Source organism: Oncorhynchus mykiss, chromosome 26, assembly GCF_057628025.1.
Source record: "Oncorhynchus mykiss isolate SJ-2025 chromosome 26, ASM5762802v1, whole genome shotgun sequence".
Taxonomy (NCBI): domain Eukaryota; kingdom Metazoa; phylum Chordata; class Actinopteri; order Salmoniformes; family Salmonidae; genus Oncorhynchus; species Oncorhynchus mykiss.
The window spans coordinates 18,200,238-18,226,616 of NC_143047.1; the positions used below are offsets into that span (position 1 = coordinate 18,200,238).

A 26,379-nucleotide genomic window follows, 5' to 3' on the forward strand; every position below is an offset into this window, starting at 1 on the left:
GATAGGGGTGTCAGTAAGTCCTGTTTGTAGGTGGAAGGGAGGGAGGAGGAGGGAGGGTTAGACCTGTAGATCTAGGTTTGGGCTTGAAACCCTCCCCAAGCCCAAATATAAAAAATTATGCTATTAAAAAAAGTGTGCAGCGCATCAACTCTTCATTTAACGAATTACATTTTGAATCGGACAGCAGCCAATCAAATTGTGCCAGCAAACATATCTCCTAAAACTCTACTAACTCCCCCTCTAGTATACACTGACAACACCAAACGTACCTCCTAAAACTCTACTAACTCCCCCTCTAGTATACACTGACAACACCAAACATACCTCCTAAAACTCTACTAACTCCCCTCTAGTATACACTGACAACACCAAACATACCTCCTAAAACGCTACTAACTCCCCCTCTAGTATACACTGACAACACCAAACATACCTGCTAAAACTCTACTAACTCTCCCTCTAGTATACACTGACAACACCAAACGTACCTCCTAAAACTCTACTAACTCCCCCTCTAGTATACACTGACAACACCAAACATACCTCCTAAAACTCTACTAACTCCCCCTCTAGTATACACTGACAACACCAAACGTACCTCCTAAAACTCTACTAACTCCCCCTCTAGTATACACTGACAACACCAAACGTACCTCCTAAAACTCTACTAACTCCCCATCTAGTATACACTGACAACACCAAACATACCTCCTAAAACTCTACTAACTCCCCCCTCTAGTATACACTGACAACACCAAACATACCTCCTAAAACTCTACTAACTCCCCCTCTAGTATACACTGACAACACCAAACATACCTCCTAAAACTCTACTAACTCCCCCTCTAGTATACACTGACAACACCAAACATACCCCCTAAAACTCTACTAACTCCCCCTCTAGTATACACTGACAACACCAAACATACCTCCTAAAACTCTACTAACTCCCCTCTAGTATACACTGACAACACCAAACATACCTCCTAAAACTCTACTAACTCCCCCTCTAGTATACACTGACAACACCAAACATACCTCCTAAAACTCTACTAACTCCCCCTCTAGTATACACTGACAACACCAAACGTACCTCCTAAAACTCTACTAACTCCCCCTCTAGTATACACTGACAACACCAAACATACCTCCTAAAACTCTACTAACTCCCCCTCTAGTATACACTGACAACACCAAACGTACCTCCTAAAACTCTACTAACTCCCCCTCTAGTATACACTGAGCACTGAGCTGCTCTAGTCCTCCTCTCCCTGAGTCCTCCCCTAACCCTCTCCTTCAGCCGCCAATCTGCCTTTTCTGCTGATCAGGCAACAGATAATAGGATCAACGGCTTCCTTGCACACCGGCAGGAGCGTGTTCAGTTGCTCTTGTCCGGCTGCCCAAAGAAAAAAACTGAAGTCAAAACAAACAACCATTAACACAAGAACCAAGAACTCCAACTCCCGACTGAACCAGAAACATAACATCCCACTCCTCCCCCCTCTGACCCTCCCTCTGTGGGCCTGCAGAGACATGACGCAGTGCTGGACACGTCCCTATCTCTAACCAGACACACAGTGAGGAGGGAGGGAGTACAGGCCAGGGCCCATTTAGCCATTCTATTCGTCAATCTAGGTAAACAGCTTGTGAAAAAGGCTCAAATAAAGCTGGGCCTACCCTGCTTGGGCGCCTCTCTCCCTCCCTCTCGCTCGCTCGCTCTGAAACACCCACGGAGGGGCAGATGCACTCCCAATCAGCAGCAGCAATGTAGCAGCTGGGCCACAGGTCAGCGCCTGGCCTTCTCCGAGGTGGGAGCTGGAGGACTTGTGAAATTCCAACACACTGCCAAACACTAAGTCCCGAACCCTCCCTCTCTGCTCTGATACCACACCCCTCACAGCCTGACTGATAGCCACTACAGCCAATCATAGACTGATCCTCTGAGCTCTATTCCTCAGAGAGAGCCCTGTGGTCACACCCACCCTCTGGAGTGATTGAGTTCTGTTTAGGCAATGCAGCCCAGAGTTCACCACCCTGCAGGCAGGCTACAGCCAGAGGGAGGTGGGAGGGGGAAGGGGGTTCTGGATCGTTGCTGTGTTGACTGGGGGAGTGTAAGGAGGCCCCACACACAATTTAAACACTTCCTCAGCTTTACATTACACCGGCTACCACCCACTTGCACCGAGCTACACAATATCATATGACCTGCACTATGTACTAACGAATGTGATCTGTACAGACGCGTGTAGCTATTCCCCCTAGCCTCTGTAAAGGTGATTGCTGTAAAGGGGGTGCGCGCGTGTGTGTGTGTGTGTGTGTGTGTGTGTGTGTGTGTGTGTGTGTGTGTGTGTGTGTGTGTGTGTGTGTGTGTGTGTGTGTGTGTGTGTGTACAGGGGAATGGGCTGTCTCCCAGGATGTGCAGCGAGCGCTTTATTAGAGCGGTAGTACCAGTAAATCCCAGCTCTTCCTGGAACCGCTGCAACCTTTCCCACTGAGCACTATTACTGAACAATCACAGGCCAGCCATGATAATTAGCAGAGTATCTCTGTCTAAACAAGCCTCTCTCTGTCTCCCTCTCCCTCTCTGTGTCTGTCTGTCTGTCTGTCCCCCCCCCCCCCCTCCTCTAACTGCTGTCTGGTGGTGGTGGTGGTGAGTGTCTGTCTGTCTGTCTGTCTGTCTGTCTGTCTGTCTGTCTCTCTGTCTGTTTCCCCCCTCCCCTCCTCTAACTGCTGTCTGGTGGTGGTGGTGAGTGTCTGTCTGTCTGTCCCCCCCCTCCCCTCCTTTAACCGCTGTCTGGTGGTGGTGGTGAGTGTCTGTCTGTCCCCCCCCTCCCCTCCTCTAACTGCTGTCTGGTGGTGGTGGTGAGTGTCTGTCTGTCTGTTTCCCCCCTCCCCTCCTCTAACTGCTGTCTGGTGGTGGTGGTGAGTGTCTGTCTGTCTGTCCCCCCCCTCCCCTCCTCTAACTGCTGTCTGGTGGTGGTGGTGAGTGTCTGTCTGTCTCCTGACAGGGCTGAGGTTGGGCTGATCGGCTGGTAGATGAAAGAGCCATGACGGATTGGATCCCAACAGCGATTAAATGCTCCCCTGTGACTTTAACTCCAAATTACTCTCTCCACTTTTATTTGATAATAAAAAACAATCCTTTCTGGAGTGAAACCATTACTTATTCGTTACGATGATGATGGTTTCCCCTCTCCTCTGATGGTCAGGAGGATTTGGAATCAATCCTGATAATTATGATCATTAATGGGAGATCAGTGTGTAGTCTGGGGCAGAGGACCAGAGTGCCTGTGCTGAGTAGGATCCTCACTGAAACACCTTAATGCATTTCCGTGTAGCAGCTAATCCCTTCATTTACATTACACACATTTTGCTCCTATTATGCTTTTCAGACATGTTCTTTCCTAACCGCTCAGTTATCCAGTTGGATCTCACTGGAGGGGAAAATAAGGAGAGGAGAGGCGTCCAAGATACAGATGGTTTGCGCTGGTTAGTGGGCCGGGCTTGGGTCCCAGTCAGCAACGCGTTAGTCTTAGCAGCTAAGACTTGAGAACATGTGATCTGCTCTGAGGGTCTGTTTTCGGGGGTAAGGTAGGCAGTCGCCGTACACAGTCTGTGTGTGTATGGGAGAGTTTGTACAGTTGTGTGTGTGTCTATGGGAGAGTTTGTACAGTTGTGTGTTTAATAGAGCAGGGCCAGGACAGAGGGAGGGGTGTCGGGGCTTTCTTGGTTAAAGATTCCCCATGTGATAGTGACGGCACTTTCTTCCTCTCTTTCCGCGGCCAAGCGGCATCTGGAGTGGATTTTGTGCGAGCAGACACCGAGGAACATGATTACATTCAGCTAACTGCGCTCTAAACTGATTATGCATGTGCCAAGCTAATGGACTACATTTGCAAGAGGAAAAATAACATCCAATCAATCTCAATTACCGCAGATCGCACCGGCCCCCGAGACAAGGAAGGTAGCCAGCTAGCCCTCCATGCTCCTCCCCTTTCCCCAAACTCCTGCATGGAAGCAGAGGCCTGGCCGGCCCAGGCTCCACCCATCCTGTGTGGGCAGAAGCAGAGTGAGGCAGAGTACAGCAGCTCAGGCCTGGGACTGGGAGAGAGCTGGCCGGCTCCCAGCCTCCTCTCCCCTCCACTCTTACGCATCCTACAGACAAGCACCTGAGGCCTACTGAGAACGTTTAATAAACCTGTGTGAGTCTCTGTCAGAGACATTTGGAGGGATGTGTTACTACTACTACCGTAAGGTAACTGTGAATAACTGTAAATCAGGAGTAGAAGTTGGATTTCTCCAGGCCAGAGTGTCTCTAGGGAGAGTGGGGGAGCTGAAGCTTCCAATAAAAGAGAGCTTAACTTTGGGGTGACCTGCATATTGTAGTGTAGGGCCATCTGCTAGCGCTTATGGTTGACCATCATGACATCACTACCGCCACTACAAAGCCGACAGTGAGTGGGGAGACGTGAAGGGAAGGTGAAAGTTCAGAGGGGTGTGTCAGGGGTGTGCCAACTGCAGCCAAAGTGATGCTCCAGTTTGAGTGTCTTCAAACCCAGCACAAGGGAGTCAGGAAGAGGCTGCAGCATCACCCCCACTGCGTGGTGGTCCATGCGGTGAGGACGCATCTCAAGTTTTCCGTGGGCTTTCGGAACATTCCAATACGTGGGGTGGTGGTGGTGGGGGGGATATTTTTAGAAAGCCCTAATATGGGCCACATACCACAGACTCTCAAATTATCCCATCCAGCTTAGCCCTCAGTTTAAACCTTCCTTTTTAATTTCAGTAATTACAGGCTCCAATTTATACGGAGCCGTGGACACAAAGGGCCTGTTTAATGCAAACCAGTTTTGATTTGGGTGAAGTGTCCCAAGGATCTCCCACATCTTACAGCCTGTTTATGCTGACTTGATGATTTATTTTCTCCCCAAAAAGGTTAAAAAATGCTGCTATTCGCATCACATTTCTTTTGGGAAGAAGAAATTATTTTCCTTTTTTTCCTTTCTTCATCCTTGCATAATCTGCCAGGCTGAGCCAAAAGCTGAGGCTGTGGCTGAGCTCAAGGGCTTGCTGTGCTGGGGTGTTCTGCCTGCCTGGCTGGTTGTCAGCCTACAAGGACTGGAAATCCAACACGTCACAAAGGCTGTGACATTGTCAAGTGGGGAGCCAACCCGTGATGCAGTGAGCTAGGCCTCAGAACCATGTACTTATCATCCACTAATCACATTTGTGGGTCGTGAAATGCAGTAATAATTCTTGTCAAGTTGTGAACATCTTTTTTTCGCCACTACACATGTCTGGAGTGATGGGAGCTGCCTGCTTCGTGAGGGCCAGCCGGGCTCTGTGTTCCGGGGGTGAGAGCTCAGGTCATTCCTGGGCAGATACTTCCCTTTCTCTGGAGATCAATTGGCTTTAAGAAGTATGGAGCCATCTTAAGAGGCTTAAGTGGTGGAAAACGATCATGCTAGGATGTGTTGTACATATTTAATCCAGTCGTATTACCACATACAGTATGTCAACTTTCTACAGTAAAGCACCATTTTGGCACATGATAAAGTGGAAGGCAGACAGATAGACAATGTAATATAAACTCTTCACTCTCCTTACAGACAAAACATTAGTTTCCACCTCAGGTGTGAGGAGGATATGCAGGATGTCAGGGCCCATCTATTTTGGTCAAGTGTGAGCAGAGTGCCCAGAGTCTGTCTCAGTGGCACAGAGAACACCCAGGGTTACCCCTGCCCCGTGAGGATGAACCCAGCCTGGGGCACTAGGAGGCCCCTCTCAGCCTCTCTGCCTTCACAGGCCAGGCCCAACGTGTCCTACAGATTGTGTTACATATTTTAATCAGTGTGGTATTTGTAAATATCCTGGCTACATGTCTGGGCATGAGTGGTGGAGACACTGCTCCAGTCCTGCTCCTCTATAACCCTGCTCTCTGTCTCTCTCCAGGCCCAGAGGCTGCTGGGATGCCGGCCGGGCCCCTACCCTGACCAAGCGTCAACACGGCCTGCCCCTCCGGCCCTCCTAATGGTCAACCTGGGAGCAGAGCCTCACACCTCCCTCTAAGTGTTGATTTTTTTTTGGTATCCGTTACTGTAGGATCTCTCACTACAAAGGCCTTGCAGACAGGAAACCTGCAATAAAAACATCAGCGGATCCCAGGAACCATTCATAAAGCAGGGGGCTTTCAGTAGGGCCAGAGAGACAGGCGTTTGGAGAGGGTTTTTGGTATATTTTACCCTAGCTTTTTTAATGTGATTAAAAACACAATAATGTCTCCTCATTTTCCCCCCTCCTATATTACACTATTTGCCAAGAGCAGTTATACTGCAAAAAGACAGAAAATAAGAGTTAAGCTCGTATAAAACCAGTAGAATATATTGTTTGTTTTGCCCATTTACTTTCCAATAGCCTAACACTTGAGAATGGAGCAGAGTCTTTGTGTAAATAAAGGCACAGTGTGTTTGGGGACAGAGCAGTGTGATGAGCTACAGTTGTGTGGGTGTGTGAATGCGTGGGTGAACGGTATGTGTTTGTTTACGTCTTAGTGTGTGTGTGTGATTGTGTTAGCCGTCTATATAGCCATGCCAGGTTGGGTTAAACACAGAGTAGCCCTAGTCTAGCCACAGACACACAGGATAGGTGCCTAAGTGGAATCAGACCTGTTAGATTTATGGCCATTTGTTCAGAGAGTGTTCATCCATTGGCTATTATGGAATGATTAGAGGAGAAGGTGAAGCTCCAAGTCCAGAGAAAATCAATACGGCTGTCGAGAACAATTCTGCCTTTCCCGCTCCGAGGAGTGTTAACACCAAACCTCTGTCTCCTCACACTTCTTCATCCCTCTCCTAGTGATTTCACCCCTTATCCTCCTTACCCGGATCCACCTGCTATGTTCTAGCCCCCCCACTCCTCTGTATGGGCCCTGTGAACATGGGCCCTGTGAACAGAAGGGTTAGACAACGGGGCCATCATTCATGACCGGTGGGAGAGGCTAGCAGCGGAGCAGAATCCAGAGATCTGCAGTGGAATACCGTGGAGGAATGTAACGTTAGGAAGGAAGAAGAGAAGAGGGACGAACGGTGGAAGGGGAGAACGGTAGGGTGAAAGGAGGGATGAGAGGTGAAGGTGAAGCACGTACCTTGTACAGCTTGAGGCTGGCCTCGTGGCGGGAGTTGATGGTATGCATGCGTAGCTTCTCCAGGCTGTTAGTGTAGTAGTCGCAGGCGTTGCACTTCAGGTGCACTGGGTTGCCGATGGCTACGCACTTCAGGCGCCACTCGTTGCCCTTGCCCCCCTCCTTGATGTGGGCCACCAGCTGGTACTTCTGCACATGCTTGTCGGTCTTGCAGTGCAGCTGGAAGTTGGCCTTCAGCTGTGTGGTGTAACGGCACAGCTTGCACTGGTGCGAGTCGCCCACCACGGCGCGCCACTCCTCCTCGGGCAGGCTGCGCTCAGCACCCATGTGCATGCCCAGCACGTCCAGGTTGTCGGTGGTGAAGCGGTTGCACACGGCACACTGGAACAGCTTGAGGGAGGGGTCACTGGTCTGCGACAAGCTCTCCCCCAGGGTCATCAGCTCCTCAGACACCAACTGACCACCAACGCTGCCCAGCCGCATGTCCATGGGGATCTCCCCACCTACTGAGCACCGGGGACAGAAAGAGAGAAAGATGGAGAGGAGGGAAGAGAGAGAGAAATTGTGTGTGTGAGAGAGAGAGAAAGAGAGAGAGAGAGAGAGAGAGAGAGAGAGAGAGAGAGAGAGAGAGAGAGAGAGAGAGAGAGAGAGAGAGAGAGAGAGAGAGAAAGTGCTTAGATGGTTATATGCACATGGTCAGTTGGTTATTTTCAAATTTCACAAACTTTGAATTCTAAGTACAGCTTTCAGGGATTATTCCTATCTAGCCATCACTCTATTTCACTTTGTGTTACATGTACTTTTCTGGACATCAGGAGTTATTTAGAGTTTCTTAGAGGGGTGGAAGCATGGGGTTTTCCAAAGGGGCTCTCAGTTCTTTGAGCCTCCTTCAGCATGGGAAAATGTCCTAGGAAATGTGAAAGGTGTACGGTTCAACTTTCAACAAAGAGCCATGTTTGTCTCTGCAGTCAAAGTGGATTTGCTCTCTAGTTCCAATACCCCTCTGAGGATAATGTGCATGTGTGTATTTATGTACCTAATTTGATTAAATCAAGATTATCCTTCCTTTGAGCCGAGAGAAAGAAAGTCTGGACTTTTTCGCAGGGTGCAGAAACGCTGCACTGCCAGAGTAAGGATATACACGTCGTCCTGTTTGGACTGGTGCACTTTCACGGCCCGGTACTAAATCAACTCCAGAGGCCGTGAGCTCCGCAGAAAAAGAAAGTTATTCTATCATTACAAGAGAACTAAAGAGTTCCCAAGCATACATTACTGTAAATCAAATCCAGAGCCCTTGTCCACAGAATAATAATACAAAAAATCCACTTTTCTCTTTGGATTCTCCTGCCTCTTTCGACTCTGCATAGCTGCTAAATCGATACAGACACCTACCAGATGAATCCTCCTCAGTACTGAGCGAAGAGGGAGAAGTAAAAGAACAACGCATCCAGATCCAACAACAGAAACAACCATATCTACAGTCTGGGGAGGAGGAGGGATAAAAATAAAAGGCGGTAAGAGTGGCTGGGGAGTTTTTTGCTCGCTGATCTTTAATCTATCACTGCCCAGACGGAGCGCACTGCCTGACCCCGCCTGGCTTTACACTAAATTAATTCCAGCAGCCTCTTTTTATTTATTGCTGCAGTATGCAGCCTGCTCTCTGACTTTTCTCCATTACCTGAGTTTTTATAGCCGGGACGGGGAGACCTCTGTGAAGCCCTCTGAAATCACTCACAGATCCACCTCTCCAGCCAGGGCCCCACTTCTCTCTCTCTCTCTCTCTCTCTCTCTCTCTCTGTCACCTCACTAGTTACTACCCCTATCTCTATCTCTTCCTCTCCATTCCTCATCCTTATTCTCTCATTCCTGTGCGGCTCTCACACTCTTTTCCACTGTAGACTCCATGCTCCGACACAGACACAGTGATTACCTCTGCCTTCACGGCTGTGTGAGAATAGGTTCAGTCTGCGGTCCCTACATGTGTTTTAGATGTAAGCAGGCCTCTGTTAAATATAACCTAGAATATTTTGACTGAGACGTTGTCAGTCCATATTAATGTTTAAGGAAAGGGAGGCAGGACGCTGTGGAAATATTTTCACTTTCAAATAACATTAAAAGGCTTGAGATAAACACACATCATTGGGAAATCTTGGAAACTCTATTCTTTGACATAAGCAGAGTCCAAGTCCAGGCTGTAAATATATTAACGTGTCTCTACAGGGCTTGGTGGAACTTCCAAAAGATTAGTGGTGGACCAGCTTGGCTGGATTTTCAGAGAGCTCTACCTAGATGCTGCAGCATTCAGGCAGTATATTGGACAACAAAGTAGAGCACATAATAACTAAGCCCCCCCCCCCATATCGCTTTCCCCCCTCTCTCTCCCCCCTCTCTCTGTATCTGCAGCAGCTCAGTCCTGGGGATAAGGATTATCAAGAGGGTGAGATCATGTGAGGTCAGGATTTGTCATCTCTCTCTCTGTCTAACAATGTCCTCAAAAGTCAGAAATACACAGTGGAAAAGAGGACTAAAGGGAAGGAGGTACAGACGGATACTATCTGTCCTCGAGCTGCACAGACAGAGTTATGACGGCAGAGTTGTGTATGTGATGGAGTGTATTGGTGTGTACAGTCAATCTAAATGTGTGTGGCTCGGGATGACACTGTGGTGGTTTTGGGGCTGAGAGTAATGCCTCGTCATTGCCTCCCTGTAACATGCTTATTAAACATTCCCTCACAGGAAAATGAACCAGATGGCAAGAGAGGGGATAAAAAATTAGTCACAGCAATCAATTCTTGTTCGTGTCTTTGAACCGGCGACAGTTGGAGACAAGTCTGTACAAACTGTGGGGTTGTAACTGGCACGCCAAACACTCAGCTATGCCGCTGAATTACCCATACTGGGCCCTCTACTCCTCCCTTCTTTGACCAAGATAAAATTTATAGCTGCAATTACAACGTTGGGGGAAAAAAGAGAGCTCCAGTGGCGGAGTTCAGTGGCAGTTTGGAAATAATGACATGAAAACGCTGATGTTCAGAGGAGGCCTGGAGGACATGGGCGAACAAGAGGAAGGCTCACTGAGCTGCTCTCTCTCTCTCTTCCTCTCTCCCTCCCGCAGCCTATTGTGAGGAAAACAAGGTATCACAGGGGGACTTTCCCAGTCAGTGTGACCCAGATAGAGTGACATAGACTGGAAATGTAAACTAAACTCCTACGTGTGTTATGAAGTTATGAAGTGTGGATGTGTGAGTTTGGGGGGCATATTTGAGGCTATTAAGGAACGTTCAGAGAAGTTCTACCTACACAGCTTAATAACTGATGGAGACAAAAAAGCTTTCATAACTCTAATGGCTAGGGTCGTTTTTTTAACCAGGGTCAGCTTTCTCTAAAATCAACCCAAAAAGTCCCTAACTGAAGCTCCACCGATAGCTTCACTAGCCTTGAGTCTAAAGGTCCACTCTTCTCAGCCGAGCCGGAGTGAAACACTATCCTAATACCAAGGCCACAGTCTGGAGAGGATCCCCTCTTTTATGGGGAAGATATCGATTCAGCTCCAACTAGACAGAACATGGCATGGAAGTCATTGTGCCTGGCACATTGGTGAGAGAGAAACTGTCATATGGTAACAACTAACAAGTCGTCTGCTACACTAAGTCAGAAAGGGACTGTTGTGAGTTAGGTCCACCCTCTAGAAATCTCGTGTTTTATACAATGCCGTTGTTTCACCTCCCCTCTTTTATCTCAATGGGGCTCTTTGCTTGGAAAAAGGGCGAATGATGTTAAGTTCAGTAGGGCAGGTGTACCTTCGGGCAACAGAAACAGAAAGAAAGAGACCGCTGCCAACATGAAAGATAGGATTGTGTGTATAGAGTGTGTGTGAGAGGGAGGGAGGGCTAATGTGTTCCCTGGTTAACCCTTTGCCTGCATGTTGGTTCAGAGAAATGGCTGCTCTGCTGTTTCTCATGGGGATTTTTTTATATTCTATATTCATCACTAAAACTAAAAATCATTGAATGTAAATATAAAATGACTTACCATTCATGCATTCATTTACTGGCCACGCTACACACATTCAGTAAATAAATTAACACAATTAGCCTATGTCTAAATGGGTTAAAAAGTTAAGCATTTTTTAAATCAAAGCTGAATCTTCCATTTAGACACATACTGTTTATAACTGTGTATTTCATGTTTAAAAATAAACAGCTGGTAGCAGTGAGAGCGATCCCACCCCTTGTGAACTCGTACTGAACTGCAGTCTGCCTTCTCTGTGGTGACCTGAGTCAGTACTGAGGGAAGAGCCAGAATGGCTCCCACTGTTCCACTGTTGCAGAGGCAGACTGAGCGAGCTCACCTAGTTGGGGGGCCAAGGTGGCCATGTTGGGGTCCAGGTGGAAGCCTCCCAGCAGGAACTGGGCCTCAGCTCCAGCCGGGTCCATCTTGAGGCCTGGGGGCAGGCTCATGTTCTGGGTCAGGTAGTACTGGTAGAGCTCGGCCTCGGAGGGAGAGGGCATGGCCCCCAGGCCCAGCCGACCATGCTGCATCTGGGTCACATTCTGTTGCAGCAGCATCATGTTGTGCATGTGTTTCTCGCTGGTCATGTGGATGCGCAGGTTCCGCGCCACGTTGGTCTCGTAGTCGCACACTTCGCAGCGCCACGTGGGCTTGCTTTTTGGCTTGGTGGGCGAGGGGGAACCGCAGGGCCCTGTCATGTGAGTGGAGGACTGGGTGGGGTGGTGGTGGTGGGGCGGGTGGTGGGTGCTGGCCTGGGTCACAGAGGGCACGGTCACCACTCCTACCCCTCCAGGGTGCTGGCCAAACACCTGCTGCTCGGCGGAGGGGATGGAGCCTCCGTTCTGCAGGGTCTGCATGTTGTTCAGATGCTTGTCCGACTGCATGTGGATGCTCAGGTTGCCCTTGGTGGTGGTCGAGTAGTTACACACCTAGAAAATAGAGAGAGGACGTTCATTTTTGCTCATGTTGTAAAGTGGAAATCTTTATTGCCTCTAACTTATAGTCCATGAAATATAAATCATATCATGACATGTTGATTGATATGTCATATCAGTCAACATGTCAACATATCAACATATTTCACATTGTGCTAAAGTTCTATTCAAAGTCCTACCACCTGTCAGTATACTAGTCATTAAGCTGAGGTCAGTACTTCAACTGACTAGGTTGGATCTTCAACTGACTAGGTTGAAGTACTGACCTCGCAGCGGAAGGGCTTGTATCCGCAGGTGTAGCTCTCTCCACGGGCCAGACGCGGGTGGCTCTGGCCACTGCTGCAGTACACACAGGAGCCACCGGAGTCTGGGTGCTTCTCCTTCATGTGGGCCTCCAGGGTCTGCTGGTACTTGTAATGCCAGTTGCACTTGGGACACTTGAGTGTCTTGCATGAGTTGCGCGAGTGCATCATGGTCATGTGTCCGCCCAGGGACCGCGAGGAGCCCAGGACGGTGTCGCATTTGGGGCATTCCACCCCACTTCCTCCAGGCCCGTGGTTCTGAGGGCACTCACCGCCACCGCCCATTTCACAGGACCCCCCTGGGTGGGGGTGTGGGTGAGAGTGGGAGTGGGCTGAGGGGTGGAGGTGGTGGTGGTGATGGTGCAGGTGGTGATGGTGCAGAAGGGCTCCGCTGTCCTCCTCTCCCTCTGTCGGGCAATCATTTGGTTCAGGAGCTGTGGCACTATCTCGATTGGCACTTTCGTCGGCGGCAGAGTTGGAGGCCAGAGGTGAGGAGGTGCCCGCGGCGACGTCCTCGCTCCCTCTGCTGGCTGCAGCTGCCATCGCCATGGGGACAGTGGGCCCCTGGCAGTTAAAGCTCAGAGGGAGCTCCGAGGTCCTCCCCCCACCGTCTGCCGCCGAGCCCTCTTCCCTGACAGAGGAAGAAGAAGTGGAAGCTGGGGGTTTGCTGTTGAGCGTGGGGCTGGCTGCAGATGGGCAGGCAGTAGGCTGGAGAGCGCTACTAGGTATTAATAAAGGAGATTTGGAAATGCTTTGGTTTGATACAGCCGGTTTCCCCACTTCTCCACCGCCACTGCTACTGTTACCAACACAGGCCAGCGCAGTTCCTTCTTCCTCCACCTCGTCTTCCTCTTCCTCTAATAACAGTTCCTCCTCTTCTTCCGAGCCCCCCTCCTGGCTAGCAAAACGTACCTTGCCTTCTCGCCCCTCCTTGTCCCCGTGCTCCCGCCTGCGGATCCCCTCTTTCCCAGCAGGCCCCTCTGTTCTCCCTCCCTGCTTGGGCAGGGCGTTGGAGTCTTTGGCAGGGCCTGGGGTTGAGGTAAGAGCAGGTGCTTTGGGGTTTCCCAGCCCCCCCAGAGAGAGGAGGGAGCCTTGCTGCTGCTGGAGGCCAGAGGAGTCAGAGTCTTTGTTCAGGAGGGCCTCGCTGCCCCCACTGCTGCTCCCTGCCTCCAGGTGGATCCCACTGAACGTGCCATAGAAGCTCTGGCCAGAGTTCATGGGGACCATGGTGGAGGGTGCCGGCATAGGAAAGCTCTTGTTTTTTGGTTCCAGGAAGCTGATGAGGGGTTCTTTGTCCTTCCCGATGCCCTGGATGATGGCAGATGCCTTATTGTCCCCCAGCAGCCGCCTCTCATCCTCACACAGGGTCATGCGGTGGTCGTGGACGGCATGAGTAGCGAAAGACCGCGGGTAGCCGAAGGACAGTTTGCAGAGAAAACACATGAGGATGGGCTTTCCCTTGCCATAGAGGGCCAGCCCATCAAATTTGGAGAAATCCACGTTGTTGGGAACATCTTTGGATACGCAGGACTTCTTGGCAGACCCGTCGCTGTTCAGGTAATCCTTGTTGCTTTTGTGCCGCACATCGAAGACGCGGAAACTGTGCAGGACAGGACTGAGGCCTGCCAGGGTGGAGGTATTGGGGAAACCTTGGTCTGAGGAACCAAACCACTTCCCGAACGACGAGGCTATGTGGAACGTGTTGATGATCTGAGGGTATACCGAGGATGAGGTCCCAGCAGGTTCCCCCGGCTTCCCCGCCACGGGGAGAGAGTTTGTGGGGAGCAGGCCGGGCACCGCACCCCCTCCACTTTGGATCAGCTGGCTGAGACTTTCAACAATGTAGGCTGAGCCGTCCGGCTGGTAGACTATCTCTCCAGCCAGGTTCTCCACATCACTGCTCTCCTCTTCTTCCTCCTCCTCTCCTTCCTCACTCCCGCTCTCCGCCACACCCCTTCGTCGGTTGGGCTGCTGGCGTAGCAGCGTGGGCATGCCCCCTCCTCCAGGAGCTATGGGTACTCCGGGGAAGGGCTGCAGACTTGGGAAACAGCTGTCGATCTCCATCTCATCCAAGTCCTCCAATTCTTCTTCTTCCTCTCCGCAGCTCACTCCCTCCTGCTCCTCGTTGAGCTCCTCTCTTCTGGGGTGCAGCTGGCCTGAGGCGGAGCTGTCGCTGTGGGCCAGGGGTGGGGTCCGGGTTGGATGCTGCTGCTGCTGTGGCTCTCTCACAGAGGGGTAGGGTGCAGAGAGAGACAGGGGCTCCAGGGAAGAGGGCTGGCTGCTGGGAGGGACCTGCGAGTTAGAGTGATCGTTCCAGGTCTGCAGAGGGTAATGCTGCTGCTGCTGTTGCTGGGAGGTGGTGGAGGAGCCGAGCCCATCGTCTGTCCCAGAAACCACGGGAGACTCACAGCTGTCCATGCTGATGCCTACATGAGGTGTTCATCGCATCCAGGCCTGAAGACACAGAGAGAGAAGAGAGAGAGAGAGATTGGTAAGAGACTATAATGGTAATGCATATATGAAAGGACCATGGTTATCAACAAGGACACATATACAGTCTCTCTTCCTAAGGTTGTATAAACTCCTTTCATAAACATAACCCATAGCATTGTTCTCATCCTAAGTACTTCCATATTTTCCCCTCCCCTAATGCTCTCATCACGTAAGTGGGGATAAAAAGCACCTTCATCAAAGGAACATCTATCTATAGAACCCAGGCGAGAAGAACACATTTAATGTATAGTGCATCGGGTGAGAGCCAAAAGTGTGCGATCTAATTAGGTAAATGACAGAGTGCTCATTATGTTAGATTAGGTACTTAAACACAATACCTGAGACGAGCACTAATAAGTCGTCCCACGATTCATCTTCCTGCCATATCAGGAAGTTACCATCTTTTATCTTCACCTTCCAAACAACACCCCTAATCTTACATTCTCCAAATCCTACATCCGTTTTTAATTAACTTCCAGTCAGAAAGAGGGAGAAACAGGCCTAACTTAATGGATAAAATAGATTCACTGTGCGATAATTAGACACAGAGAAACCACCCATCAGGACATGATACATTTACATAACTAGAGAAGAAGTGAAGGGTACTGCTGATAACTTCACAGCCATTTTACAGCCCTCTCCCTTCCTACTGAAATAAGAGAAATCATGCATAGAAAAACACATCACCCACTCCTCTCTCTCGTTGAGTGCACACAACGCAGTATGCAACGCAGGTAATTACTTGTGTCCTCGCATACACACTCTCTCAAAGAGGAGGAGAGGAAAAAAGGCAATGTTTTCAGTAAAGCCCAAAATACACCATCTGGGTTGGGTCTGAAATGCAGCTGTGTTTAGATCTGGCATCCACCTCCTCGGTCAGCCTGGTTTCAAACACTCCAGCCATCCTCTGCCTCTGAAAGAATAAATGGGAGCTGTGCTTTCAGGAGCTGGCCATGCCCTGAGCACCAGTGGCCCAGCAATACACAGGCCGCAATTTAGAGTGGCGAGGAGATAAAATGATAGCGCGAGATACTGCTGAGCTAATAATTGTATTAAAGGGATGCAGGCAGCATTGATTAGAGGGGGGCGACCGGGCTGAAACCAATAACTCTGGCCTGCCCTTTAACCCAGCCAGTACTGAATATTACATGAGCAAAGTTTCCCGGCACTATGCTCAGCCCAGCCGCCATGTCCCGGCTGATTAGCACATTCGCTGCCGCCACTTGATTTATTTACTTATTTACTTACTTAGGGATGCAAATTGTAGCTGTGATCAGACAGTGTGGCTCTACCCCCACCCCCCTATCATTTTAACTAGAGAGGGCTGGCCCACACTGGAGAGATTGATCATGTCTGCCTCGCTCTTCATTCATGTCTGATAGAAAATACCCCCCCACTCTATATGCACTTATGCTACTCAAACAACAGGGCGAGTCTTTTAGCATGCACCTTTGTATTTTGACTGGATTTGCAAATTATGACCGTCTGCCCTGACAGGAGGAGTGAATTCTAATCAGGTGTAATTAATGCACATAATTGGTTTGATAAGAAGCCCGATATTGTATGTTTAACTGCATTATCTGAGCGTAATGAAGACAAGGCGGGTGTAGTAGTTGCAGGATCTTCCACTGAAAACAGTGAAGGTAGGCAACCATTTGATGTCAGCCCATGTCCACCTGCTCTCATTGTTTGTACTCCACACAGACAGAGCCTCTCTGTTGCTTTGCATTCAGAATGAAAGATAGTAGGCTTATTAAGAGGATTACTTGATCCAGACAGACATGATTTGTAGCTGGCTGCCATATTGAGAGAGGGGATAGTAACCAGGTCAGTCTGCATTTACTATCTGCGCCATTAATAAGAGAACACTAGGCGCTCTGCCGACATTTCAACCAAATGGACTGAGGTAAACGAAACCACAGCAAATTAATTTTTTTTACAAAAAAAAATCCATGCCTAACAGAAAAATAAAATAACTCATTCATTTATTAAACAAAGGACACCTGGATCATATTTTGCAGCTAACTACAAAAAAAGGAACAAACTTTCCTGTGGGTGATTCGTCTAATGAGAAGAAGTAGCAATGAGATGAGCACCCATCCTGTCTGAACATGGATCTCCTTCACACCTTTTCCTGTAATCTGTTGTTCCATCAGCCCCTCCTCCAGATTCCACTGCCTGTCCTGACCATGCCCCGAACACTGTGCCCACATCACTGTCTGTCCTGACCATGCCCCGAACACTGTGCCCACATCACTGTCTGTCCTGACCATGCCCCGAACACTGTGCCCACATCACTGTCTGTCCTGACCATGCCCCGAACATTGTGCCCACATCACTGTCTGTCCTGACCATGCCCCGAACACTGTGCCCACATCACTGTCTGTCCTGACCATGCCCCGAACACTGTGCCCACATCACTGTCTGTCCTGACCATGCCCCGAACACTGTGCCCACATCACTGTCTGTCCTGACCATGCCCCGAACACTGTGCCCACATCACTGCCTGTCCTGACCATGCCCCCAACACTGTGCCCACATCACTGTCTGTCCTGACCATGCCCCGAACACTGTGCCCACACCACTGCCTGTCCTGACCATGCCCCGAACACTGTGCCCACATCACTGTCTGTCCTGACCATGCCCCGAACACTGTGCCCACATCACTGTCTGTCCTGACCATGCCCCGAACACTGTGCCCACATCACTACCTGTCCTGACCATGCCCCGAACACTGTGCCCACATCACTGCCTGTCCTGACCATGCCCCGAACACTGTGCCCAAATCACTGCCTGTCCTGACCATGCCCCGAACACTGTGCCCACATCACTGCCTGCTACATGGGGAGTCTAGCTAGCCCACAGAGGGGTGGGGTGGAAAAACACACAGCACACCAGCCTAAACTACTACTTTACATCCCTCATTCACTACATTTCTCCAGTCCTTTGTCCAATATCCCTTTATGGCTCCTGGAGTTTAAACAGCGGTGCTAGCATGTAGCTATTGTATAACTATATGTGTGTGCACTATGCATCTATTAGCATCACGTCCTTGTAAAGTGTCTAAAGCAATTAGAGTGGGAGAGGAGAGGAGGATGACCCCTGGTCAGTGATAGAGGCTGAGCCATGGCCTGAGCCAGCTCAGCGTGTCCACTGCTTACTAGAAAACAGGATTGCTCTTTAAAATCAAGATGGTCTAATTCAATAACCTGTGGTGGTTACTGATGTGCAATGGGATTGTCTGGAGTCGGAGAGTCGCAGGGCCGGCTGATACAAAGCTATCTCCCTGTTTGTCTTCAGGAGGTCTGCTCGCTAAGCGACACCTGTTTAGAGCAGGAAAAGCTTGAATCTTTCAAAGGCACTAAATGAGGGAGATGGACAGACTGACAGGAGCGCTGGAAGGGCAAAGAGGGAAGTATGGGGCAAAGTGTCTCTGTGCTATAATAAACACACATTAAAAGGATGAATCATGCCGGTAAAGGTAGTACTGCCTGCAGTATGTTAACATTAACGCCCAAGGTTAGGTACTGTACTATGCAAATGACTTGGACTTTTCCTTTGCATACTGGTATCTGAGCTGCTGCTAAAGGAAAACAACAGGATTCCTGCCATGGCCTGTGCTTTCCAACCCTGCACGTGTGTTCTCCCCCCCTCTCACTCTCTCTGTCTCTCTCCCTCCCTCACCGGGCCCACTGGGCTGAGAGACAAACAATAAGCAGCCAAAACAAGCCTCAACTCACAATAAGAGATAATCAGAGGGAAGAAAAGCATGGATTCCTGGACTCTGGGAGAAAGGGAGGGAGCATGTCCATACACACTACACAAGACCTGGCCATAGGGGGCAGTCCTCCCACCCATCCTCACACCTCTTCTACAGAAGTCAAATGCCAGACCCTCTTTTTACCTGTCTCTGACTTAGAGGCATAAAAAGCATTATGTTCTCCCCGCACCTTAACAGAGCAGATAAGGTTGAGCCTATTGAAAGGGCCCAGGTCCTAATGAACCCAGTCAGAGAGTGGATCTGGTTGTCATTTTGCAGAAAATGAGATAAGTTTTTATTTATGGGCCCTTTCATTATGTGGGATTTAACGGCCAAGCCAGGGAGGAATTAAAGGCTAAGGATCCATCTGATTATAAGCATGCACAATCACCTGCCTGGGGGCCAGGCCTCCAGAGGACCAGGGAGAACCAGGGTCTCCTGGGTCTCCTGGGGAATTAACTCTGGCCCAGCCCCAGCTGAGAACACCCCCATCGGGCTTGGACCTAAACCCCACCTTAACCCCCTCCATTTACACCTAGACCACAGGCTTTCTAGCTGAGGGGAGACCTTGAAAAATATAAATACCCAAAAAGCCACTATCCCCCCCCATCTCCCATTGTCCTTCAGGAGGGCTGTCTGTGTGAGTCTGAGCCATCTCACAGAGCCTCAGCCTGGCCAGCCACCGCAGGGTATGGGTGCTTATTGGAAAATCAATGGTGTAAATGCTAAGCAAGTTACAGGAAAATGTGGGAAGGAAGGCTTCTTATTGATAAATCAGGGAGGGCCTTTGATGTTGCACAGGGGACGTGCTTATCGATGGGGGAACCATTGTAGTCCTCAGGCAGAATGACCAGGGGCTCTTCTCCAAGGCTTACCCCAATTAATCAACATTGAAATGTATGCATACATCTCACTCTTTGCCTTAAGTCCATGGTAATGCCCAACATAAGGCCCCTGTATTACCCTTATCCCTAAGCCTTAGATGGTGGGATCTTCCTAAGGGACTACATTGAGGCACAGGCTGCTTCTCTCCTTCTCGCTGCCTCGGCCTTACACCGGCTGTCCCTATCACCCCTAGACCAATTTTCTCTACTATATACTGTACTAACATCTAGGCCAATTAGTTTTTACACAATTAACAAAATATGTTACAATGCTAATTAAGTATGATTCCTAACACAGTACATCAAAGTGTTTCAAATCAGGCCAGTGTTTATCTTTGTATAACACAGACACAAGGATGCTCCAGTGCTGCTCCTACTTCAGGAGGCAAAAAGTCACCTCAGGTCGATGGCAGTCTGTAAACAGGGCTTCCCGTAAAATCAATGATCTGCAGTTGGAGCTATCAGTCTGTGGAACAGAAATAGCCGTGGCTGTGTCAAGACCGAGGCTGAGGCTGGGGCTCTGGCTGGGTAGGAGAGAGGGGAGTATAGTGATGTGTGTGTGTGTGTGTGTGTAGTGTGGCTAGGAGTACTGTACATTAAGCAGCTGATAGCAGGGCTATCTGAAGCATGCTGCATCTGTCATGCCACAACCACTACACCTTCAGGTCCCAGGCTCTGAGGAGAGGATGTGGGCCAAACTACAATTCCCAGCATGTATCACTGCAGTTACAAAACATTTCCTGCCAAAATTCTGGAATGAGATGAAGATTGGGCCAAAAATGGCCCTGCTGACTACTATATGGCACAGTAAAGCACCCTGGAGGTGTACTGGTATACTGCAGGCCATTCTGTATCACAGCATTAATGCCTGTTACCATTCAGCTCTTACACTGCTTTTCTTTGGCCAGAGAAAGTATGAGCAAATTGATTTTGTAGTATCAATTGCCTCCTTTGTTCATGGACTTGAAATAGAACCTTGAAAATGCTGTTATCGTTTACGCAACATCATCAGATTCTCTTAATCCATTCCGTGTTGCACAACAGAGGTGAACTGATTTGAACAAAGTGGCAGGGCTGTGATATAGCTCCCGACAGTCTGAACAACCGCACCAATCAGAGAGCAGGTAGGTTCAAAGCCTTCCAGAACGGATTGGAACGTGGCGGTAGAGTGTCTCCTCACTTTTGGAGGGTGCGATGGAAACAGTGTGGTGTGTAATTAGAAGTAGTTCATTAGCTGTGGGTTAATTACTCAGTTGTGGAGAAAGAGCTGGTGGGGTGGCAAAGCGAAGGGAAACAGCGAACACACAGCAGGAAGCTCCCAGTCTCCCGCCAATTAGCAGGCAGCATGGGGGGGCCGTTGAGCTGTGGCAGACTGGGAGTACAAATGAGAGAAACCTCACTCACACCACAGAGAGGGAGAAGGGGAGCAGACTGAATACATTCAGATTAAAAATGCATACTGTTAGACATTGGTTTTCCTCGCTGTGTTGTTTTTGTTAAGCGATTCGTTTGCACAAAAGCCACTCTATTGTTTTAACATTGTATGCAATCACAGTCGTCTTTAATTGATCTGTGACCTTGGACTCCAGATTACGGAGGAGCATGCGAGTTTCTGCAAAGTGTCAGGTAGAAAATGAAACAGAGAAGACACTGTTTTAATAACTACAAAAATAACCTCGTTACTGCAGCCGCAAGCTATCTTTCTTTTTAACAAACCATAGTGGATGTCGGCGCTGTGTTATTTCCATGTGATGTCCCCAGTGGTTCGTTTAGATAAAGCTTTGTGTTCAGTAAATGCATAAATTATCTCTGGGATAAAGTTATGGATGTATAATCAGAGATGGGCGATCATGCTCACACCGCAAAAACCTACGTTGGCCCCCAGGCAACCTGGTGCACAGAGCAGGCACAGCATGCGCCACAACACAGCAGGGGGAGTTAGCAGGAGCATGTGTGTGTGTGTGTGTGTGTGTGTGTGTGTGTGTGTGTGTGTGTGTGTGTGTGTGTGTGTGTGTGTGTGTGTGTGTGTGTGTGTGTGTGTGTGTGTGTATGTGGGCCCTCCTTTACCTGCTAACAGAGGCTCACAAACACCTGGCTGATCAGTTAATTACACGTCCACCCTCTCTGCCCCAGTTCAGACAGACAGACAAGCAGGCTAAGTTGACTGATTACTGATGGTCTTGTATAAAAAGTACTCCTATTCCATAGCATGCTGTGAACATTTTCTCACAGGGCTGAGTGTGGAATGTACAGGGATACAGGGGGCATTGCAGAGCCCAGTGGAAAGGTTAGTCTGGTACGACAGTCTGATTGATTAGTGCCATGACTACCCATTCCTACCCATTCCTGGGAAGATCAGCTTAGAAGAGACTCCCAGAGAGAGAGAGAGAGAGAGCGAGAGAGATAAGACAACTCCCTAGTCCAAGCTTCCTCCACTCCCCACTCACAGACCCACTCACCTTTCCAACCAAAGGTCAAAGGTCAGCGGGGGAACGGGGAGATGTTTCTGATCAAAGTCATTTTTTTTCACTTTTATTCATTTTCACTAATGATCAAATCTCCCCCTGTTTAAATATGAGGGAAGCAGGCCTTCTCTCCAGAGAGGATGGAAGTTAAATGTGCTAACTACAGGGCTTTTGGAGCCTTCAACTTCTCTGTTTTCGCTCAGTCCATTTCATTTGGTTGCAACAGGATGATGGTGGAATGGGGGGAAAGAGGACTGGCCTCAAGAAGCGCAGGACTGTTTTAGTGTTATAGGCGCTTAGATGCTTGCAAATGATAGGCAGCCATGTGTAGAGCAGGACTGAATGGAATGAGAGAAGATCCCACATAGTTGTTCTATGAGGTGAGCCGCTGGTCTGAGGGTACATGCTAAACAGTCATAGCTGCAGAAAAACTGTATTGTAAAGAAAAACTGCTGCTCACAGTTTGTTGTAGTCCCCACACACACACACACACACACACACACACACACACACACACACACACACACACACACACACACACACACACACACACACACACACACACACCCACACACACACACACACACACACACACACACACACACACACACACACACACACACACACACACACACATTTTTCCTACAGGCTTGCAGTAGAGGCAAGCCAACCGCAAACACAGTTGTTAAGATGATCAATACTATTGAAATATTAAACCTTAAGAAGCCACATTATTGATTGGGAGGCCGATGATAAAACTGTTTATTATCATAATCGCAAGGCTCTATGTAAACGTTTTGGAGAGGACTTCAGCTGTCCAGCTACTGGAGACTGGGACTAGACTTCTTGACCCCCACTACCCCCAAGGCCCCTAGCCCCCTCTACCTCCCTGCCAGCTCCCCTGTCCTGTCCGGCCCATCCTAGACCCCAGGGATAGAGGGGATAGGGGCAGACAAGGAAAAGTCCTTACCACACTACCTCTCGTCCCATTAAGGACGGCTGGGTGAAAGTCTGATCAACATACCCAGCCTCTGTTGACAGGGACAGCTCCTGTCCTTCCTCCTCCACCACCCTTACAGCCAACAGTGGCCCAGGCTGGGAGGTCGGTTATTCTGGGCTGTGGCGTGACAGATCCCTAACGGCACCAGGAGCCAGGCTAGCCTAGCCTCCAGTGTGACTGGGGCAGAACACAGGCAGCCAGGCCCCACACTGGGGATCAGGGCCTGACAGACAGAGGGGGACAGGGATAACGCGCCTTTAATCCTGGGCCGCACCATGTAATCTGGAAAACAAATACCTTTGTAATGATCCAGGCCTGCACCTGGTAAAACACAGGGATCGCTGGCACCTGGAATTAGACAAATATTCTCAGAAGAGCATTCTTAAAGGGACACACTCCCTTTCTGGAACAGCCTGAAGGGGCACGGAACACACGCCAACACATCCATGCACACACACACACACACACACACACACACACACACACACACACACACACACACACACACACACACACACACACACACACACACACGCACACGCACACGCACACGCACACGCACAGGGGCTTTGAGCAAAACTAGTGGGCAAGGCCTCATACATTTTAGTATATTACATAGACACTAGTGGTTAAGTGGTTAAGCTGTGACAATAAGCCAGCTATATGAAGGCCAGGGAAGCCCAGATCTGGTCCACCCACAGGGGTATTTAGGGATATCAGGGGGACAATGAAGGGGGGAGCTGGAGGGTTACATAGAGCTTCCAGGCCTAGCAGACATTGGCTGAAGCAGTGCCACCGGACAGACTTGGGGTTCGGGTTAGGACCAGAATTTTGTTAAGAGTTTAAACCTGAGGAGGGTGATAAGATAACCATTTAGATGGCATGTTAAATCAAATCAAATTTATTTATACAGCCCATCGTACATCAGCTGATATCTCAAAGTGCTGTACAGAAACCCAGCCTAAAACCCCAAACAGCAAGCAAGGCAGGTGTAGAAGCATGTAAAGGCAAAATGACCAAGAAACCCGAGTGGGTGACAGCTGTCTGGGGGTGAGAGCTGAGACCTGGACCTAATGTGTGGAGAATGATGTCTAAGGAATGGACACTAAAAACTACGATCTCTTTCCACACATCAGAATGAAACATGGGCTGAGGCATATGAGCCTACATAATATAGTCATGCACCCTAGCACTAACACACACACGCACACACACACACACACACACACACACACACACACACACACACACACACACACACACATACACACGCATACACACACACACACACACACACAGAGAAAGCAGAGTAGGGATTAGAGGGTGTCCCAGTGAAACCATTCTGTGGAAATGATTTCTTTGCAGAAAAAAGGCATGAAAGCCAATCGTGACCCAGCCTCTAATTCTAGAGCGGGATATCCTGGATAAATAATTACAGGGTTCCTTTGAAGACCCTGGACAGCCTCTCCATTCACTCTGCACTACACATTTGCTAAAGTCATTAATGACAAAGATTTGGAAAGAAAAAACGAAAATCTTTCTGGTACACAAATACTTATTTTATGAGGCCAGGCCTGAATTCCTGTCTGCTTAGTTGAAGTTCTTATGCTGGGAAAGAGCTGTGCTCGTTTTAAACAATAAACCTCGAGGGAGAACTAATTTCTGCAGCTTTCCCCTGCTTTAAAGAATTATGGAGCGTTAATAAAGTTAAAGGAATAATGTGTCCTGTGCTTAAATAGAAGGAAGCAAAGGAGGAGTGTTGGGACACTCAACGTCCGGGCATTTGGAGAAAACAAAGACGAGAGAACAGACCTAGAGTTAGCCAGAAATGTGAAGGCCGCTCCATTTTGAAAGAATAACTCAGGAGTGGGAGTGGGAGTTGGGACTACCAGGGAGAATTAAAGAGATGCACTAGTGATCCCACTGGCGCGTAATGCCTGGCTATTCTCATTCAACACGGGACTACAGCTCCAATTAGGCACCCGTGCTCACACTTAGTGACAGGCTATTTTTACATGGAGCTATGCAGCTTCCCAGCCTAGTGAGGCTACCCAGGCTCATTCTCACTGGAGACATAAATAAAGAGGAGATGACAGCTGAATTTACAGTCGTCATATCCGGATCCCTTTCATTTTCAACTGGGACTTTTGGGCGACTACTATCTGCCATTTCTTGTCTAGTTCCATTTAAATGATGAATGTCAGGGGAGGGAGGATACTGCAGTTGGAACTATGAGAAGGTGCATTGGGACTATATGTCTCTGGAGTCAAGGCCATTCAGCACCTGTCTACCTACAGATGGTACACGTCATCGTTAACAGTGTGGCGGTTTATACACAGAACACTCATAAATCATATCTTGATGCAATCACCGTGTTAGAAAAGGTTCAGAACCTGCCCCACGGACTACAAGGACAGAAGCCAAGTTAAACTTTGAGAGGTGACGCGCATTCCTTCAGAGCAGAGCAGCGGTGAGGAACTGTCAACAGAGGAAGAGGGAAGAAAAACACAAAGAGAAAACAAGTTGTTAAGTGTGTAACAAGGTGGCCTGGAGGGCGGCGCTGAAAGAGGCCTCGACGCTCTGCGTTCAGTGTTAGAACATCAAACGACATTTTAGTCTCCGCGGAAAACTGCAGCTATGCAAAAACAATTCAAGGGGTAAAGCAGAACTGAACTCATTCACAACCGTTCCTAATGTAACCATACCAAACCATGTAGCCGGATTGTGTTAAAGATGGCTGAGGAGCGATGAGATTCCAAGACAGACAGGCCCAGCAGACCACTGCAGTCCAGGCCAGGCCAGCACTGAACCCCAGACCTCCTGAGGGACCTGACTCACTATACCCAGGGTGGGAACAACTGACTGCCAACAGCAGAGACAGAATGACCTGCTCATAAAACAAAACACTAAACAATGGACTGGTCTCATCTGGCTAATGTCCTAACGGCCTGGGATGCCTGCTCTGCTCTGGTCTGGTCCTGGGGTAATATCCATCTATGTATCAGGACCAGAGGAGAACGGACCCCTGGGACTGCTACTGGAGCCGGGAGGGAGGAATTGAGGGAGAAGGAGAGAGCGAGGGCATCTCTCAGTAGTGATCCCTCTAGAAGGGAGACAGTGGGGGGTGAGAAGGGGTGAGGAGGACACCACAGGGCTCTGATAGGAGGCTGGGGGGAAATCCGACACCGCACTGCAAAACATAAGACGATCAAAGTTGTTGGCATGTCAACTCTCACAGACAAGCCGGGCATTGTGATGGTTGCCAGGGCTCAGAGATTGATGCCTGGGCTGGAAATTCACACACAGTCCCTCAGCCTCTCTGGGTGGGGAGAGATAGAGAGAGAGAGAGAGAGAGAGAGAGAGAGAGAGAGAGAGAGAGAGAGAGAGA

General features: G+C 49.2%; 1 protein-coding gene across 2 annotated transcripts in view; it reads right to left on the bottom strand.

The window, feature by feature from the left end:
• Nucleotides 1–26,379, bottom strand: part of LOC110506519 (zinc finger homeobox protein 3-like) — a 193,545-nt gene that overhangs the window by 109,086 nt on the left and 58,080 nt on the right. Inside the window, exons 2-5 of one of the 2 annotated variants that reach the window (XM_021586186.3) lie at nucleotides 12,354–14,843; nucleotides 11,493–12,081; nucleotides 11,174–11,200; nucleotides 7,145–7,647 (exon numbers count right to left, since the gene is read on the bottom strand). In XM_021586186.3, the coding sequence (XP_021441861.3) occupies nucleotides 7,145–7,647; nucleotides 11,174–11,200; nucleotides 11,493–12,081; nucleotides 12,354–14,807 (3,573 nt within the window). In that variant the 5' untranslated portion in view covers nucleotides 14,808–14,843. The remainder of the gene's footprint in view (nucleotides 1–7,144; nucleotides 7,648–11,173; nucleotides 11,201–11,492; nucleotides 12,082–12,353; nucleotides 14,844–26,379) is intronic. The other variant, XM_090222314.1, reaches the window with a different exon arrangement.